The sequence below is a fragment of the Rattus norvegicus genome, chromosome 6 (assembly GCF_021556685.1).
Source record: "Rattus norvegicus strain SHRSP/BbbUtx chromosome 6, alternate assembly SHRSP_T2T, whole genome shotgun sequence".
Classification (NCBI taxonomy): Eukaryota; Metazoa; Chordata; class Mammalia; order Rodentia; family Muridae; genus Rattus; species Rattus norvegicus.
The window spans coordinates 27,123,985-27,141,657 of record NC_141539.1 but is presented as its reverse complement, the minus strand read 5'-3'; the positions used below and the strand labels follow the sequence as shown (position 1 = coordinate 27,141,657).

Sequence of the window (17,673 nt, the reverse complement as noted above, 5' to 3'; positions counted from 1 at the left end):
CTGTCCTGGAAGTTTGAGCAAAGGTCCTTTTGCCTCAGCCTTTCCAGGAGCAGGAAAGCAGGGCCATGCTTGATGGTCTGGCAGCAGTCTTAAGTAGAGATTACCATTTATATGTAAGACAGCATTAGTACATATCTAAGCACTGTGGATTTTAGTACAGTACATTGTTTTAGATTAGGAAAATTACTTTTCTTTCTGTAAAATGTGTTATTTAGTTTTGTAATGAGAGTATCAGAATTAAAAAATACTGGTGCTATGTTGGTCAGTAGGGTGCAGAGCTTGACTATTTCATTTGAGATAATGAATAAAGGTTTGTGCAGAGAGGAGACCTGTCTTGTCCTTACTCCTGTCTTCTGAATTGTGATTTTTTAAAAAATATTTATTTATTTTATGTATATGAATATACTGTCGCTGTCCTCAGACACAGCAGAAGAGGGGGCATCAGATCCCGTTACAGATGGTTGTGAGCCATGATGTTCTTGCTGGGAATTGAACTCAGGACCTCTGGAAGAGCAGTCAGTGCTCTTAACCACTGAGCCATCTCTCCAGCCCCTGAATTGTGATTTTTAACCTAAAGGTCTCACTAAATGAACACACAAAAAACCACAATAAAAATGAATGTTCATGTAAATATATTTATAATGCATTACATACACACATATGTTCATAAAACTGTTTTTGGTTTTAGAGTAATTGTCTTGAATTTGTCAACGGTAGCTGTTAATATTTTACCACAAGTTCAAGTTTGATTTGACTAGCTAACATTCTCTTTTACTTTTTGGCTTGCTATAAATCATTTCTAGTCAGTTTCCTATACCTATAAATGTTACAGAATTTTAGAGGTTTCCTTCCACACAAACTTTCATTTAACGAATTATAATTTTTTATCAGTTATATATCAAATTGATTTATATCACATGTCTTTTAGCAGTTTGTATATCACTATTGTTTTACCTATATAATAAATAGCATTTAAACACTGCATTTCAGGGCTGGAGTTACAACTCCATTTTGTTTTGTATTAAATGTTTTTTAACATTTATTTATTTATTTTAGGTGTATTTTGTCTGCATATATGTATGTGTACCATGTGCATGTCTGGTGCCCATGGAGGTTTCAGAAGAGGGATTCAGAACCCTCAGAATCAAACCATCTTGTATGTGGGTGCTGGGAACTGAACCTGGCTTCTCCTGAAGAGCAACCGGTGCTCTTAACCACGGAGCCCTCTCCAGCCCTTTACACAGTGTTCACAGTGCTTGACCAGAACATAGTCTGATCCTCAGCCCTGTCCCTTTCAAGCAGGGAGATGAGCTATGCTGTGCTGTGCCTTTGCTTTCTTATGTGGTGTGTGCTCTTCTTTCCATCTGGGGATTAAACCCAAGGTCTTACACGTGTAGGCTCCGACACTGTAGCTGATGTACATCCCGAGCCTGGAAAGTTCACTATTCTTTTTCTTTGAGTTTAAATTTCTTACTTTGTCTTTTAAGCGATGATTTACTGGAGGATTCAGACAGCGAAGAGCATTCCAGATCAGATTCTGTGACAGGTATGTAAAAAATCTTTAGATAATATATTTTATATATCTTTATATTTATACAGTTCAAAATAAATCTTAATACCAATTAATTCATAGTTTCTCAATGAAACTGGAAGTCTTTACTGACACTATTTCAGTTTTATGTTTATCAGAGATCTTGAATTCAGTGTTAGAACATTGTGTCTCATAATTAAAATTTAAATGACAACCATTTTATTCAAAGGGAATACCAGGGGATGAAAATTGTGCTTATTTTATTTGGATGCTATACTCTTTAAATAAGAGTAACGTTTAAATAAAAGTTCTTTATTCTCAGTGAAGTTGAAGCTGTAAAATTGTAGGTGTTGCGACATCAAGTAGACATTGCCTTGTTTACTCATGCAGTTCTAAGGTAAAAGCAGCATAGTTTATCAGGTAGCCCAGGCTCACCTGGAGCTTGTTCTGTGCCTTAGGCTGATAGTGAACTCTATACTCTTCTTGCCTTAATATCCTCAATGTTGGATTATAGACATGTGTTAACATCTGGCTTACATGTGTCCTATTTTTCAGTATCATTCATAGCGGAGGCTAGTGCATCTCAAAATGGTTTTATTACATTTTTTCTTTATGGGTACATGTATGTGTTTGATCATGCTTATATGTGCATTGCTTGAGGAGCTGGAGGTTGATGTGTTGAATGTTATTTTTCCTCCTTAGTTATGAGACTCCTCTACCCTCTTTTGAGACAGGGTTTTATAAAGGGTTTTTGACCTTAGTATTTCTTTTTTTTTTTTTTTTTTCCTTTTTTTGGTTCTTTTTTTTGGAGCTGGGGACTGAACCCAGGGTCTTGCGCTTCCTAGGCAAGCGCTCTACCACTGAGCTAAATCCCCAACCCCGACCTTAGTATTTCATGAGTAAACAAGGCAACATATACTTGATGCTGCAATGCCTATGGTTTTATAGTTTCAACTTCTTTGAGTATAAAGAACCTGTATAAAACCAGTTGTCCTGGGACTCACTCTGTAGACAAAGCTGGCTTTGAACCCACAGAGATCCGCCTGCCTCCATTTCCCAAGTGTTGGGATTAAAGGCATATGCCACTGCACATTGAAACAGTCTCTTACAAAATTGGGAGCTTGTCTCTCTGACTTGGCTAGCTGGTCAAGATGAACAGCTGCAGGGTTCCTCCGGTCTGTGTGATCCTCAGTGCGGAGTTACTAATAGATGCCATGCTTAGCTTTTACATGGGTGTTGGGAATCTGAACTTGAATCCTCAGGATTGTGTAGTAAACCTTATTTCAAGCTTATAGTTAGTTGAGACATCTGCCTGTTTTAAAAACTTTAGATGAAAAAAAAAACCCAACAACAAAAAAAAGAACAAAACTAAAACTTTAGATGCCATTTCAGAATTCCTCTAAGTGACTTGTATTAATTCGAATGTCATAGTTAAAAGAATTGTAAATAATATTAACCTCAAAATTATGAGTGCACAAAAGAGGCATGTGTTTTTCATTGAAGAGTATAAGTTTTGAAAGTTCCTAGTTGATTTCAAAGAGGAAAGTCTTTTTTCTGAATCGTATAGTGAATCAAGGAAACATGACTTCACATGAAGGCTGAAAACAAGGGTTAGCAGGAGAGTTGAGGACAAATTGAACTTTGATGCTAGAAAAGAGCCAAGACAACATCTTATTGCTTAGCTCAGGAAGTATGACTGTTGGAAACTGACTTTGACGCTACTTAAGAAAATAAAGTACAGGATTTCCCAGAGTGATTGAAAGTTTGATTACATGTATATTGCCTAAAAAGTTAATTGTGTCCTTTAGTTTATGTCTGACAGAAACTTTGAATTAAGGCCTGACTGTGGTTCAGTGGCAGAGTGGTTGCCTGACATGCATGAAGTCCTGTGTTCCTTCCAGAGCCCTGTGAACACACATTGAAAATGGAGGAACAGAGTTAGAGATGCCAGCTTCTCATATTGATTATCCTGTGTCCCAGATGTGCATTCCGTGGTTATAAGAGGAAGTAGAATAATAGAGCCACTTGCTATGTTTTTCTTTTTTTTTTTTTAATATTTATTTAGTATATATGAGTACATTGTAGCTGTCTTCAGACACACCAGAATCTGTTATAGATGGTTGTGAGCCACCATGTGGTTGCTGGGACCTGAACTCAGGACCTCTGGAAGAGCAGTCAGTGCTCTTAACCCCTGAGCCATCTCTCCAGCCCAGAACATCAGATCCCATTACAGATGGTTGTGAGCCACCATGTGGTTGCTGGGATTTGAACTCAGGACCTCTGGAGGAGCAGTCAGTGCTCTTACCATTGAGCCATCCCTCCAGCCCTTATGTTTTTCTTTTGTACGTTTATTTTTCTAGTTATTTGCGTTTTTTGAACAGGGTCTCACACTGTATCTTAAGTTGTCTTAGAACTCACTGTATAGCCCAGACTGGCCTCCTGCTCAGAGTAATCATCCTCATTCAGTCTTTGAGGGTTAGGATTACAGCAGTGAGCCACTCAACCTAGTTTATCATTTCTTCTTAAACAGTTTCATTGTGCATACCATTTACATTATGTGCTAACTTTTGTGCTTTGTGTACTTATTCTGAGTTAATACATACATAGATTAAAACTATTCTATTTGGACAATTTTTTGTCATAACTTTAAAAAGTCTGTTTTTAAATTTAGTACATCCAATAGATAAGTGTCTCAAGGAATATTGTATTTTAATTAAGTTACAAAAATCCCTACTTTTTCCAGTCTGAGAAAGTAGATGTAGACAGTGCCATTCAGTGAGGTGGCCATTTGTTATATAGCCACAGAGTACAGAAGGAATGAACTGGTCCCTCTTCAGCTTCAGTCAGAAAATATTTCAGTTGGAGCAGTTGGTAATATGTGCAGTTAAGATAATCCCAGATGGTGAAAAATGCTGGGTGACACTGTAAGTGAATGTTGGAGGGACTCTATAGTTCAGTGTTAGGATACCTCAGCAGTGTTCCACAGATCCCTTGCTCAATGCTTATTTGTACTTTAAGTTTTTATATAGCCACATCATTTAATATTTCCTTGACGTTTATTGTCACACCTAATTATAAAAGCAGTTCTATTTTTTCTTTATTTTTTCTTTATTTTTGTCTACCATTAGAGTGTTTTTTCTCCCCCATTGTTACTGACTGATTCTTACTGTTGGGAAAGTAAAAAAAAAAAATCAAAATTGGTCGAAAGAATTTTCTTTTTTTTTTCTGGTTCTTTTTTTCGGAGCTGGGGACCGAACGCAGGGCCTTGCGCTTCCTAGGCAAGCGCTCTACCACTGAGCTAAATCCCCAACCCGCGAAAGAATTTTCAATTCAGCATTAGATTACCTGAGGTTTGGAAAATTGTCTGTTGTCTCTGATGGGCTTTTGTCTGTATGTGACTGCCAGCACAGTCTTGTGGAGCAAGAGGGAAGAAAGGTGCTTTGAATTTTAAAGCATTAAAAAGAAAGGAACTGAGATTGATATTTTTCTCAGGTGTTTGAGAGAATGCACAAATTATAAAACAAATAATATTGCGTGTATTTTTGGTTTAGAAAGGAAGTCCAGAAATTTTATATTTTAATATCAATTTAAAACAATGACTAAATATACTAATTCTTTATTTACTTTACCATGCCTTCAGGATCAACTTCTTTACTGCTTAAGAAAATAATTTTGAATTTCTTGAGTAGTCTCTTTTGTTTTTTTGTTTTCATATGTAGGGTTGTCTGACATTTTTGTAAATTTCTTTTAAAATATTGGAAATAAACAGTTACAATTTCTGTGTATGCACGTATGTGGGGGCACATGCACACAGGTTAAGGCTAGTGGGGCAGCTTGCAGTAAGTAGTTAGTTCCCTTCCCCTGTCTTGTGGGTCCCAGTGATCATCAAGCTGAGTCTGGTTTCAGGGCAAGAGCCTTTAACTCATGATCTGTGCTGGGCACGAAATACTTGGCGTTCTAGTAGTTACTAATGCAGAGTCCAAATGAATTAGGAAAAATCTCACTGAAGTATTATTGTGATTTATATGAATAGAAGCTGCTGCATCTAATGTGCCATATTTTTCTTCACAAAGGGCACACATCACAGAAGGAAGCCATGGAAGTAAGCCTTGATATAACAGCTCTCAGCATTCTCCAGCAGCCAGAAAAACTGCAGTGGGAGATTGTGGCTAATGTGCTTGAAGACACGGTTAAGGATCTTGAAGAACTTGGGGCGAACCCTTGCTTAACGAACTCTAAGAGTGAAAAGACAAAGGAAAAGCACCAGGAACAACACAACATTCCCTTCCCATGTTTATTGGCTGGAGGTTTATTAACATATAAATCTCCTGCTACCTCACCCATTAGTAGTAATTCTCACAGGTCACTGGATGGTTTAAGCAGAACTCAGGGCGAAAGTATATCAGAACAAGGGTCAACTGACAATGAATCCTGCACCAACTCAGAACTGAATTCTCCTCTGGTCAGGAGGACTTTACCTGTTTTACTTCTTTATAGTATCAAAGAATCTGATGAGAAAGCAGGAAAAATCTTTTCACAGATGAACAATATTATGAGTAAAAGTTTGCACGATGATGGTTTTACCGTTCCACAGATTATTGAAATGGAGCTGGATAACCAGGAGCAGTTGTTGTTACAGGACCCGCCTGTGACTTACATCCAGCAGTTTGCAGATGCAGCAGCCAGTCTCACCTCTCCAGATTCCGAGAAGTGGAACTCTGTGTTCCCCAAGCCTGGGACTTTGGTGCAGTGCTTGAGGCTACCAAAGTTTGCAGAGGAGGAGACTCTTTGTATAGACTCTATAACTCCGTGTGCTGACGGAGTCCATTTGTTGGTCGGACTGCGGACATGCTCTGTGGAATCATTGAGTGCAATAAATCAAGTTGAGGCCTTGAATAATTTAAATAAATTAAACTCTGCACTATGTAATAGACGTAAAGGTGATCTGGAATCCAATCTTGCTGTAGTGAATGGTGCAAATATTAGTGTGATCCAACATGAGTCACCAGCAGATGTACCGGCTCCTTTGATCATTCAGCCGGAACAGAGGAATCTTAGTGGTGGATATTTAGTTCTTTATAAGATGAATTATACCACTCGAATAGTGACTTTAGAAGAGGAGCCAGTGAAAATCCAACATATCAAAGATCCCCAGGACACAATTACCTCGCTCATTTTGCTTCCACCAGACATACTGGATAATCGAGAGGATGACTGTGAAGAACCTGCTGAGGAAATGCAGTTGACTTCTAAGAATGGGATTGAAAGAGAAAAAAAGTCTGACGTTTCTACTCTTGGACACCTGGTAGTAACCACTCAGGGAGGATACGTAAAAGTATTAGACCTTTCAAACTTCGAAATTTTGGCCAAAGTGGAGCCTCCCAAAAAGGAGGGCACTGAAGACCAGGATACATTTGTTTCTGTCATTTACTGCTCAGGCACAGACAGGCTGTGTGCATGCACCAAAGGTGAGCTGTTTGCTTGATTCTTGTGTGGCAGTTGTCTATGTGTGAATTTTAGGTCCATGTAAGAGATTATTTTTTCTTTCTAGATTTTAGTTTTTTTTTTTTTTTTTTTTTTTGTTATTTTTTTGGTTCTTTTTTTCGGAGCTGGGGACCAAACCCAGGGCCTTGCGCTTCCTAGGTAAGTGCTCTACCACTGAGCTAAATCCCCAGCCCCGATATTAGTGTTTTTAAAGCCATTAAATTTATTTTTTAAATTTCCCTAGGCAAGAACTCTATTTTAAATAACTTAGTCCTCTGAAAGTATCTTCTCAGCTGAGTTTATAAGTTTACTTGGGACAATGAAACTCCAGGGTAATGAGATCAAGGGCAGCCTGGATTGTGTAGCAAGATAGATCTTTGCTTAATTTCAAGGATCTAGTATTTTGGTATTTTGTGAATACTGATTGCCTATATTTGTGGACTCAGTTTCCTTAGCAACTTGGATAAGAGGGCCCATGTGACAGCACACATAAGATAAGCTGCTGAGGGAGGAAGGACTTATTGGGCACGTGGTTTCAGATTTCAGTTTGTCACCGCTGGGCACATATTAATGATTAGGGAAGCTCCTGTCATGGCAGCTACAAAGCAAGGGTGTGTGTGTATGTTGTCCCCTATATTCAGGGAGCGCCCCCCCCCCCACTGCCTCAGCTGTGTGCAAAGGCTCTCATAGTTCACTTATAGATGTGTTTTCCCCATCTTAACTCCCATAGTCTGTTGCTTAGGTTTGTTATAATCAAATAATACATATAAAATTTCTGACACATATTACTTCTGAAAAAAACAACTAGCAAGTAATCTTTAGTTTTGTAAGATGTTAAGATATTTGGTCTTCTTTTATAATCCTTGGTAAAAATTAGTTTTGCAACATGTGAGACCCCTTTGGATATTGTGCACTATATTTCTCTATATATTTATTTGTGTAAATCAAATAACTGCGCAAATATTACTGGCATTTTGAGGTATAACTTTTGCTATTGGTAGGTTAGCTGGAATTAATAGGGCCTAGATGACACAATTCGTGAAGCCTAGATGACTATAACCAAGAGTTGATGGATATAAGAAAAGCTACACAAGGCCTTATCTGTGCTTTGGTAGTTATTAAGCTGAGTTTTTTTGTTAAGTACAGTCCTAGGACTTAGCCAAAGAGGGTAGTAGATAATGCATTAATTGGTTCAGGCTACAAATTTGCACTACATCTAGTTTAATACTGAAAGAGGGGAAGAAATCTTCAAATTACATTAAAATAAAAGTAAATAGATACGAAATAGGAGCATTCAGCGTAACTTCAGAGTGATAAAACTTTGAAGGACAGGCGAGGCTTGAGAGTAGCTCTTTTAAGTGCTAGAAGGTTTCAGGGATCATATGTACTAGTTTGTTACTCTTTTTTTTTTTTTTTTTTTTTTTTTGGTTCTTTTTTTCGGAGCTGGGGATTGAACCCAGGGCCTTGCGCTTCCTAGGCAAGCGCTCTACCACTGAGCTAAATCCCCAACCCCTAGTTTGTTACTCTTAATGATCACACTAATTTTATAATGCATATGCTTTTTATAGAGGCCATTTTGTAGAACAGTAAACTTAAGTGAAGGAGAGTTCAGAAACTAATTACAGGGCTAATAAATGGCAGAGAGTCATTCTGTTGAGTTTGTTGTCAGTGTCTTTTAAACTGTGTATACTGCTCTGTCAGAGTTTAACAGAAGCTGAAGAATCTTAATGAATTCCCTGTAGTATTCAGTATGGAGGGTCTGAGAAGTTGCCATTTTGCCATAAATTGCCCAAAATGGTGCTTCAGTGGTTTAGTCCAGGGCACATACTTATAGGATCCTAGTATGTGTAGAAATGTAATAAGCGTTTAACTATTTCAATTTTCTTGGATGAGATATACTTTAGTAAGAATCTGAAAGTAGATTTGTATATTCTTAGAGTTAGGATAGTAGAATTACCAAGAAGCAATCTCTTGTGATAAGTTGATTTTCCTGGCTGTCCTTGAACTCTCTTTCATGTGTACTACGAGGACCAACTTCTGGATAGCTAAAACAAATATTTTTTCCCTATGTGTAAGCTTATGAATATGCAGTTCCAAGGCTGACAGTGAGAGTTCTCCCCTAACTCTCCATCTCCATTGAGGTAGGGTGTCTCAGTTGAGTCCAGCTTTTGATCAGTTATTCTGGCTAGCCAGCTTGTTCCACATGTCCTGACTCAGGCTTTTGAGCACTGAAATTGCGAGAGGCCATCATACCTTTCTGACATTTACCTGAGTTCTGGGGATCCGAACTAGTCTTCATGATTATATGCAAACTCTTTTATGTACTTAGTCATTTCTTTAGCTCTAAAGTTTTATTGTGAAAAATAATTGTAACAGGAACAAAAGCTAGGAGTATTATACATTGATATTATACTTAATACATTTACATATATACAGCTATATATTAAGTAATATTTTTGAGTAATGTTTAAATCATATTAAGTGTATTTTCCTCCTCATTCATCATGTCTCTGTGGAGAAAACTTTGAAATCTTTTCTACTGGCTTTTTGACATGTTAATGTGTGTTGTTATATGCAGTATATAGTAGTTACCCCAGAGCTGCTTGCTGATATATTAGTGTGCATTGATTAACCGTTCCACATTTCCCTCTTTTCGAAACCCTGGCCTGTGTAACTATCATTCTGTTGTGAACTTACATGAGATCAGCTTTTTTACATTTCACAGGAGTCACTTCACTGAGGTACTTTTCTGATTTATTTTAACTAACATAATTTCTAGTTCTATTCATGTAATTGGAAATGACAGGATTTCATTGTTTTTTATGGCTGAGTAGTATTGTATTGTGTACTTGTCCAATTGTTCTTTTCATTCATTAGTTTAAGGGTACTTAGGTTGGTGTCTATGGTAAGTTCAGCGCTTCTGTGAACTGGGTTGTGCAAGTGTTCCTTTGACACCGTGGTGGTCTCTGACACTATGCGGCAGTGGGATTAATGGAGTACAAGGCTCTTTTGACACCGTGGTGGTCTCTGACACTATGCGGCAGTGGGATTAATGGTCTGACACTATGCGGCAGTGGGATTAATGGAGTACAGACACTATGCGGCAGTGGGATTAATGGAGTACAAGGCTCTTTTGCTGTGAAAGGTTCTTGAGAAACGTCCATCTTGTTTTTCTGTTTGTTTTTCTTTTTTCTTACACATTTGTATGTGTGCACAGCTTCCTCCTTCCACTATAGGTTCCCGGGATTGAACTCATATTATCAGGCTTGGCAGGAATTGCCACTAAACTATCTCATGGGCCCCTATATTGCTTTGATATGTTTTTAAAAATAATGTTAAAAAACGCTTAAGTTTTATGTGGTGCAGTATTTTCGTGTGTGTACGACTGTGCGCCATATTCATGCAGTGTCTGGGAAGGCCAGAAGAAAGCGTCTGACCCTCTCTGAGGGACCACAGACGGTTGATAGCACCTTGTATGTATGCACTCTGCCTATTCTCTAATGCTTCGAGTTAGGTCTGCACTCCATTGCATGTTTCTTACTGGTTATTGTGCTTATTTATTTATGTATTTATTTTTATTTATCATACTTTTAATTCTTTCTTTTTTCCCCCATCTTTATTAAATTCGGTATTTCTTCTTTACATTTCAAATGTTATTCCCTTTCCAGGTTTCCAGGCCAACATCCCCCTAACCTCTCCCCTTCCCATGGGTGTTCTGCTCCCCATCCCCCCCCATTACCACCCTCCCCCCAAGAAGCCCGTTCACTGCGGGTCCAGCGTTGGCAGGACCAAGGGCTTCCCCTTCCACTGGTGCCCTTACTAGGCTATTCATTCCTACCTATGAGGTTGGAGCCCAGGGTCAGTCCATGTATAGTCTTTACGTAGTGGCTTAGTCCCTGGAAGCTCTGGTTGCTTGGCATTGTTGTACATATGGGGTCTCGAGCCCCTTCAGGCTCTTTCAGTCCTTACACTGATTCCGTCAGCAGGGGTCAGTAGGGCTCCGGTTCTCAGTTCAGTGGTTTGCTGCTGGCATTTGCCTATGTATTTGCCATATTCTGGCTGTGTCTTGCAGGAGAGATCTACATGCGGTTCCTGTCAGCCTGCACTTCTTTGCTTCATCCATCTTATCTAGTTTGGTGGCTGTATATGTATGGGCCACATGTGGGACAGGCTCTGAATGGGTGTTCCTTCTGCCTCTGTTCTAAACTTTGCCTCCCTATCCCCTCCTAAGGGTATTCTTGTTCCCCTTTTAAAGAAGGAGTGAAGCATCTGCATTTTGGTCATCCTTCTTGAGTTTCATGTGTTCTATGCATCTAGGGTAATTCAAGCATGTGGGATAATATCCACTTGGGTTCTTTCCAGCTTCTGGCTATTATAAATAAGGCTGCTATGAACACAATGGAGCATGTGTCTTTGTTATTTGTTGGAACATCTTTTGGGTATATGCCCAAGAGAGGTCCTCAGGTAGTGCAATCCAATTTTCTGAGGAACCTGCAGACTGATTTCTAGAATGGTAGTACTAGTCTGCAATCCCACCAACAATGGAGGAATGCTCCTCTTTCTCCACATCCTGGCCAGCATCTGCTGTTGCCGGAGTTTTTGATCTTAGCCATTCTGACTGGTGTGAGGTGGAATCTCAGGGTTGTTTTGATTTGCATTTTCCTTATGACTAAAGATGTTGAACATTTCTTTAGGTGCTTCTCAGCCATTTGAAATTCCTCAGCTGTGAATTCTTTGGTTAGCTCTGAAACCCATTTTTTTTAAAAAATAGGGTTATTTGTCTCCCTGCAGTGTAACTTCGTGAGTCTTTTGTATATTTTGGATATGAGCCCTCTGTCAGTAGGATTGGTAAAGATCTTTTCCCAGTCTGTTGGTTGCCGTTTTGTCCTAAGAACACTGTCCTTTTCCTTACAGAAGCTTTGTAGTTTTATGAGATCCCATTTGTAGATTCATGATCTTAGAGCATAAGCCATCAGTGTTTTGTTCAGGAAATTTTCTCTAGTGCCCATGTGTTTGAGATGCTTCCCCACTTTTTCTTCTATTATTAGTTTGAGTGTATCTGGTTTGATGTGGAGGTCCTTGATCCACTTGGACTGAAGCTTTGTACAGGGTGATAAGCATGGATCGATCTGCATTCTTCTACATGTTGACCTCCAGTTGAACCAGCACCATTTGCTAAAAATGCTATCTTTTTTCCATTGGATGGTTTTAGCTCCTTTGTCAAAAATCAAGTGACCATAGGTGTGTGGGTTCATTTCTGGGTCTTCAATTCTATTCCATTGGTCTATCTGTCTGTCTCTGTACCAATACCAGGCAGTTTTTATCACTATTGCTCTGTAATACTGCTTGAGTTCAGGGATAGTGATTCCCCCTGAAGTCCTTTCATTGTTGAGGATAGTTTTAGCTATCCTGGGGTTTTTGTTATTCCAGGTGAATTTGGAAATTGTTTTGTCTAGCTCTATGAAGAATTGGATTGGTATTTTGATAGGGATTGCATTGAATCTGTAGATCGCTTTTGGCAAAATGGCCATTTTTACTATATTAATCCTGCCAATCCATGAGCATGGGAGACCTTTCCATCTTCTGAGGTCTCCTTCATTTTCTTTCTTCAGAGGCTTGAAGTTCTTATCATACAGATCTTTCACTTGCTTGGTTAAAGTCACACCGAGGTACTTTATATTATTTGGGACTATTATGAAGGGTGTCATTTCCCTAATTTCTTTCTCGGCTTATTTCTCTTTTGTGTAGAGGAAGGCTACTGGTTTATTTGAGTTAATTTTATACCCAGCCACTTTGCTGAAGGTGTTTATCAGTTTTAGTAGTTCTCTGGTGGAACTTTTGGGATCACTTAAATATACTATCATATCATCTGCAAAAAGTGATATTTTGACTTCTTCTTTTCCGATCTGTATCCCCTTGACCTCCTTTTGTTGTCTGATTGCTCTGGCTAGAGCTTCAAGAACTATATTGAATAAGTAGGGAGAGAGTGGGCAGCCTTGTCTAGTCCCTGATTTTAGTGGGATTGCTTCAAGTTTCTCTCCATTTAGTTTAATGTTAGCGACTGGTTTGCTGTATATGGCTTTTATTATGTTTAGGTATGGGCCTTGAATTCCTATTCTTTCCAGGACTTTTATCATGAAGGGGTGTTGAATTTTGTCAAATGCTTTCTCAGCATCTAATGAAATGATCATGTGATTTTTATCTTTCAGATTGTTTATATAGTGGATTACATTGAAAGTTTTCCATATATTAAACCATCCCTGCATACCTGGGATGAAGCCTACTTGATCACCACGATGGATGATTGTTTTGGTGTATTCTTGGATTCGGTTTGCAAGAATTTTATTGAGTATTTTTGAGTCGATATTCATAAGGGAAATTGGTCTGAAGTTCTCTTTCTTTGTTGGGTCTTTGTGTGGTTTAGGTATTAGAGTATTTGTGGCTTCATAGAAGGAATTCGGGAGTGCTCCATCTGTTTCAATTTTGTGGAATAGTTTGGATAGTATTGGTATGAGGTCTTCTATGAAGGTCTGATAGAATTCTGCACTAAACCCGTCTGGACCTGGGCTCTTTTTGGTTGGGAGACTTTTAATGACTGCTTCTATTTCTTTAGGCATTATGGGGTTGTTTAAATGGTTCATCTGTTTTTGATTTACCTTTGGCACCTGGTATCTGTCTAGGAAATTGTCCATTTCCTCCAGATTTTCAAGTTTTGTTGAATATAGGCTTTTGTAGTAGGTTCTGATCACTTTTTGAATTTCCTCTGATTCTGTAGTTATGTCTCCCTTTTCATTTCTGGTTTTGTTAATTTGGACATTCTCTGTGTCCTCTGGTTAGTCTGGCTAAGGGTTGATCTATCTTGTTGATTTTCTCGAAAAACCAGCTTTTGGTTCTGTTGATTCTTTGTATAGTCCTTTTTATTTCTACTTGGTTGATTTCAGCTCTGAGTTTGATTATTTCCTGCCTTCTACTCCTCCTGGGCATATTTCCTTCTTTTTGTTCTAGAGCTTTTAGGTGTGCTGTCTAGCTGCTCTCTCCTGTTTCTTTCTGCAGGCACTCAGAGCTGTGAGTTTTCCTCTTAGCACAGCTTTCATTGTGTCCCATAAGTTTGGGTGTGTTGTACCTTCATTTTCATTAAATTCTAAGAAGTCTTTAATTTCTTTCTTTACTTCTTCCTTGACCAGTTTATGATTGAGTAGAGCATTGTTCACCTTCCATGTATATGTGGGCTTTCTTTCCTTATTGTTATTGAAGACCAGCTTTAGCTCATGGTGGTCTCATAGGACTCATGGGATTATTTCTATCTTTCTGTATCTGTTGAGGCCTGTTTTGTGGCCGATTATATGGTTAATTTTGCAGAAAGTACCATGAGGAGCTGAGAAGAAGGTATATCCTTTTGCTTTAGGATAGAATGTTCTATAAATATGTGTTAAGTCCATTTGGTTCATAAGTTCTGTAATCTGTCTATGTCTCTGTTTAATTTCTGTTTCCATGATCTGTCCATTGATGAGAGTGGGGTGTTGAAATCTCCTACTATTTTTTTGTGAGGTGCAATGTATGCTTTGAGCTTTAGTAAGGTTTCGTTTATGTATGTAGGTGCCCTTGTATTTGGAGCATAAGATATTTGTGATTGAGAGTTCATCTAGGTGGATTTTTGCTTTGATGAATATGCATTGTCCTTCCCTATCCTTTTTAATTTCTTTTGGTTGAAAATCGATTTTATTCGATATTAGAATGGCCACTCCAGCTTTCATCTTCAGATCATTTTCTTGTATACTTGTTTTCTATTTTTTTAATCTGAGATAGGTGTCTGTCTTTGTCTCTGAGGTGTGTTTCCTGTAGGCAGCAAAATGCATATACAGTTTGTTAATCTGTGTCTTTTTATTGGGGAATTGAGTTCATTGATGTTGAGAGAGATTAAGGAATAGTGATTGTTGTTTCCTGTTATCTTCGTATTTGGAGGTGAGATTATGTTTGTGTGCTTGTCTTCTCTTTGTTTTTTTGCCAAACGATTAGTTTCTTGCTTTTTCTAGGGTGTAGCTTGCCTCATTGTGTTGGGCTTTACCATTCATTATCCTTTGTAGGGCTGGATTTGTAGAAAGATACTGTGTAAATTTCGTTTTGTCATGGAATTTCTTCGTTTTTCCAGTTATGTTAATTGAGAGTTTTGCTGGATTTGGTAACCTGGGCTGACATTTGTGTTCTCTTAGGGTCTGTATGACATCTGTCCAGGATCTTCTGGCTTTCATAGTCTCTGGTGAGAAGTCTGGTGTAATCCTGCTATGTCTGCTGTTATATGTTACTTGACCTTTTTCTCTTACTGCTTTTAATATTCTTTTTTTGTTTTGTGCATTTGATGTTTTGACTATTATGTGACGGGAGGAGTTTCTTTTCTGGTCCAGTCTATTTGGAGTTCTGTAGGCTGCTTTTATGCTTATGGGCATCTCTTTCTTTAGGTTAGGGAAGTTTTATTCTATGATTTTGTTGAAGATATTTACTGGTCCTTTTAGTTGGAAGTCTTCACTCTCTTCTATACCTATTATCCTTAGGTTTGATTTTCTCATTGTGTCCTGTATTTCCTGTATATTTTGGGCCAGTAGGTTTTTTCATTTTACCTTATCTTTCACAGTTGTGTCGATGATTTCTATGTAATCTTCTGCTCCTGAGACTCTCTTCTAGCTCTTGTATTCTGTTGGTGATGCTTGTATCTGCGGCTCTTTGTTTCTTCCTTTGGTTTTCTATATCCAGGGTTGTCTCCCTTTGTGTTTTCTTTTTTGTTTCTATTTCCATGTTCAATTCCTTCACCTGTTTGATTGTGTTTTCCTGTAATTCTTTCAGGGATTTTTTTGTTTCCTCTCTAAGGACTTCGACTTGTTTCCTTGTGTTTTCCTGCGTTTCTCTAAGGGAGTTCTTTATGTCTTTCTTAAAGTCCTCCATCATCATGATCAAATGTGATTTTAAATCTAGATCTTGCTTTTCTGGTGTGTTGGATATTCAGTGTTTGCTTTGGTGGGAGAATTGGGCTCTGGTGATGTCATGTAGTCTTGGTTTCTGTTGCTTGGGTTCCTGTGCTTGCCTCTCGCCATCAGGTTGTCTCTGGTGTTACCTTGTTCTTCTATTTCTAACAGTGGTTAGACCATCCTATATGCCTGTGTGTCAGGAGTGCTGTAGACCTGTTTTCCTGTTTTCTTTCAGCCAGTTATGGGGACAGAGTGTTCTGCTTCCAGGCGTGTAGTCATTCCTGTCCACTGGCTTTCTGCTCTTCCTGTGGGCAGAAACCAGAAGGGCCTGCCCCTACTTCTCCTGGGTCCCTGTGGGCAGGGGGCCAGGATGGTGCTAGGCATTTTCCTCTAGAGTCAGAAATGTGGGCAGACTGTAGTCTCCTCTGGTTTCCCAGGTGTGTCTGCCCTTCTGAAGGTCTAGCTCTCCCTCCCATGGGATTTGGGTGCAGGGAGATCTTTTACTGGGTCCCTTCGGATCCTGGTGCAGTGTGGACCTCAGGCCTCCTGCAGCTTGACTGCCCCTATCTTCCTGTGCCCAGAGGCCCTATACAGTTTCCTCTTTGGCCAGGGATGTGGGCAAAGGTGGGCAGAAATGGCAGTCTCTCCTGCCCTGCAGTCTTAGAATTGCCCACACATCTGGGCGATCAGCTCTCTCCACATGGCTTTTTATTTTTATTTTTCATATTTTGAGACAGTTTTTTTTAATTATGTAGCTCTGGCTGAGTGTCATAGTACTCTTTTGCCTTTTAGTTTTATGTAATCCCATTTGTTTTTTTCCCTATTCATTTCTTTTGCTTTTGTTCTGGTCTGAAAAATCTCTGCTCATTTCATGTTCTGAAATGGTTGTCCTTTGTTTTGTTTTAATAGTTTTCTTTCTTTTTTTTCTTTGTTTTTGTTTGAGACAGGACCTTATTCTGTAATCAGCAGGCCAGGAATGTATTAGGAGTAGTCCCGGTTAGCTTCAAACTCCATCATTCCTCCCCCTTAGTCTCTGATGTATAGGATTAAAGGTATGAGTAATCTTGCCTAGAATGGTTTAGGTCTTACATTTAAGTCTCATTTTCTTTGAGATGATACAGTTGAGAGACAATGATCTAAGTTTACTCTTCTGTATGTGGGCATTAACTATTCCCAAAACTGTTTCATTTATGGTTTGTTTTTTTTTTTTTTTTTTGGTTTTGAATGGTTTTGAATGTATGTATGTATGTCTTAGGTTTTCTTTTTTTTGTGTCCTTTTATTCCGGTATCGGCTGACTTGATTATGACAGTTTTTGTATTATGTTTTGTTATTTTCTGTATACGTGTGCTTTTTATATGTGACCATATGCTCATGGAAGCCAGGGGATCTGTTTGCTGTCCTGTATTATGATTCTTTTGCCTTATTCTTAAGACATAGGGTTTCTCACTAAACCTGGAATTAGTTTGATCATGAGCAAACCCCAGTGATCCTTCTGTGTTCATACAGGAAGCTGGAGTAGATATGGGCATAGATCCCATTGTTTCTGCCACCCTTCCATTGAAAACAAGTTTGTTTATTTGCTGAATTGAGTCTTCTACATTATATAATGACCTTCTTCACTGCTTTTTATTTCTTTTGATGTTACCAGTATTGTTAATCACACTCCTGCTTTCCTTTGGTTTGTGGTTTGCATGGGG

At 38.7% G+C, this 17,673-nt stretch overlaps 1 protein-coding gene across 1 annotated transcript in view; it reads left to right on the top strand.

The window, feature by feature from the left end:
* Birc6 (baculoviral IAP repeat-containing 6) overlaps positions 1–17,673 on the top strand; it is a 193,582-nt gene that overhangs the window by 52,613 nt on the left and 123,296 nt on the right. The window contains 2 exon segments of the mRNA NM_001170596.4: positions 1,488–1,546; positions 5,605–6,999. Coding sequence (NP_001164067.1) covers positions 1,488–1,546; positions 5,605–6,999 — 1,454 coding nt within the window.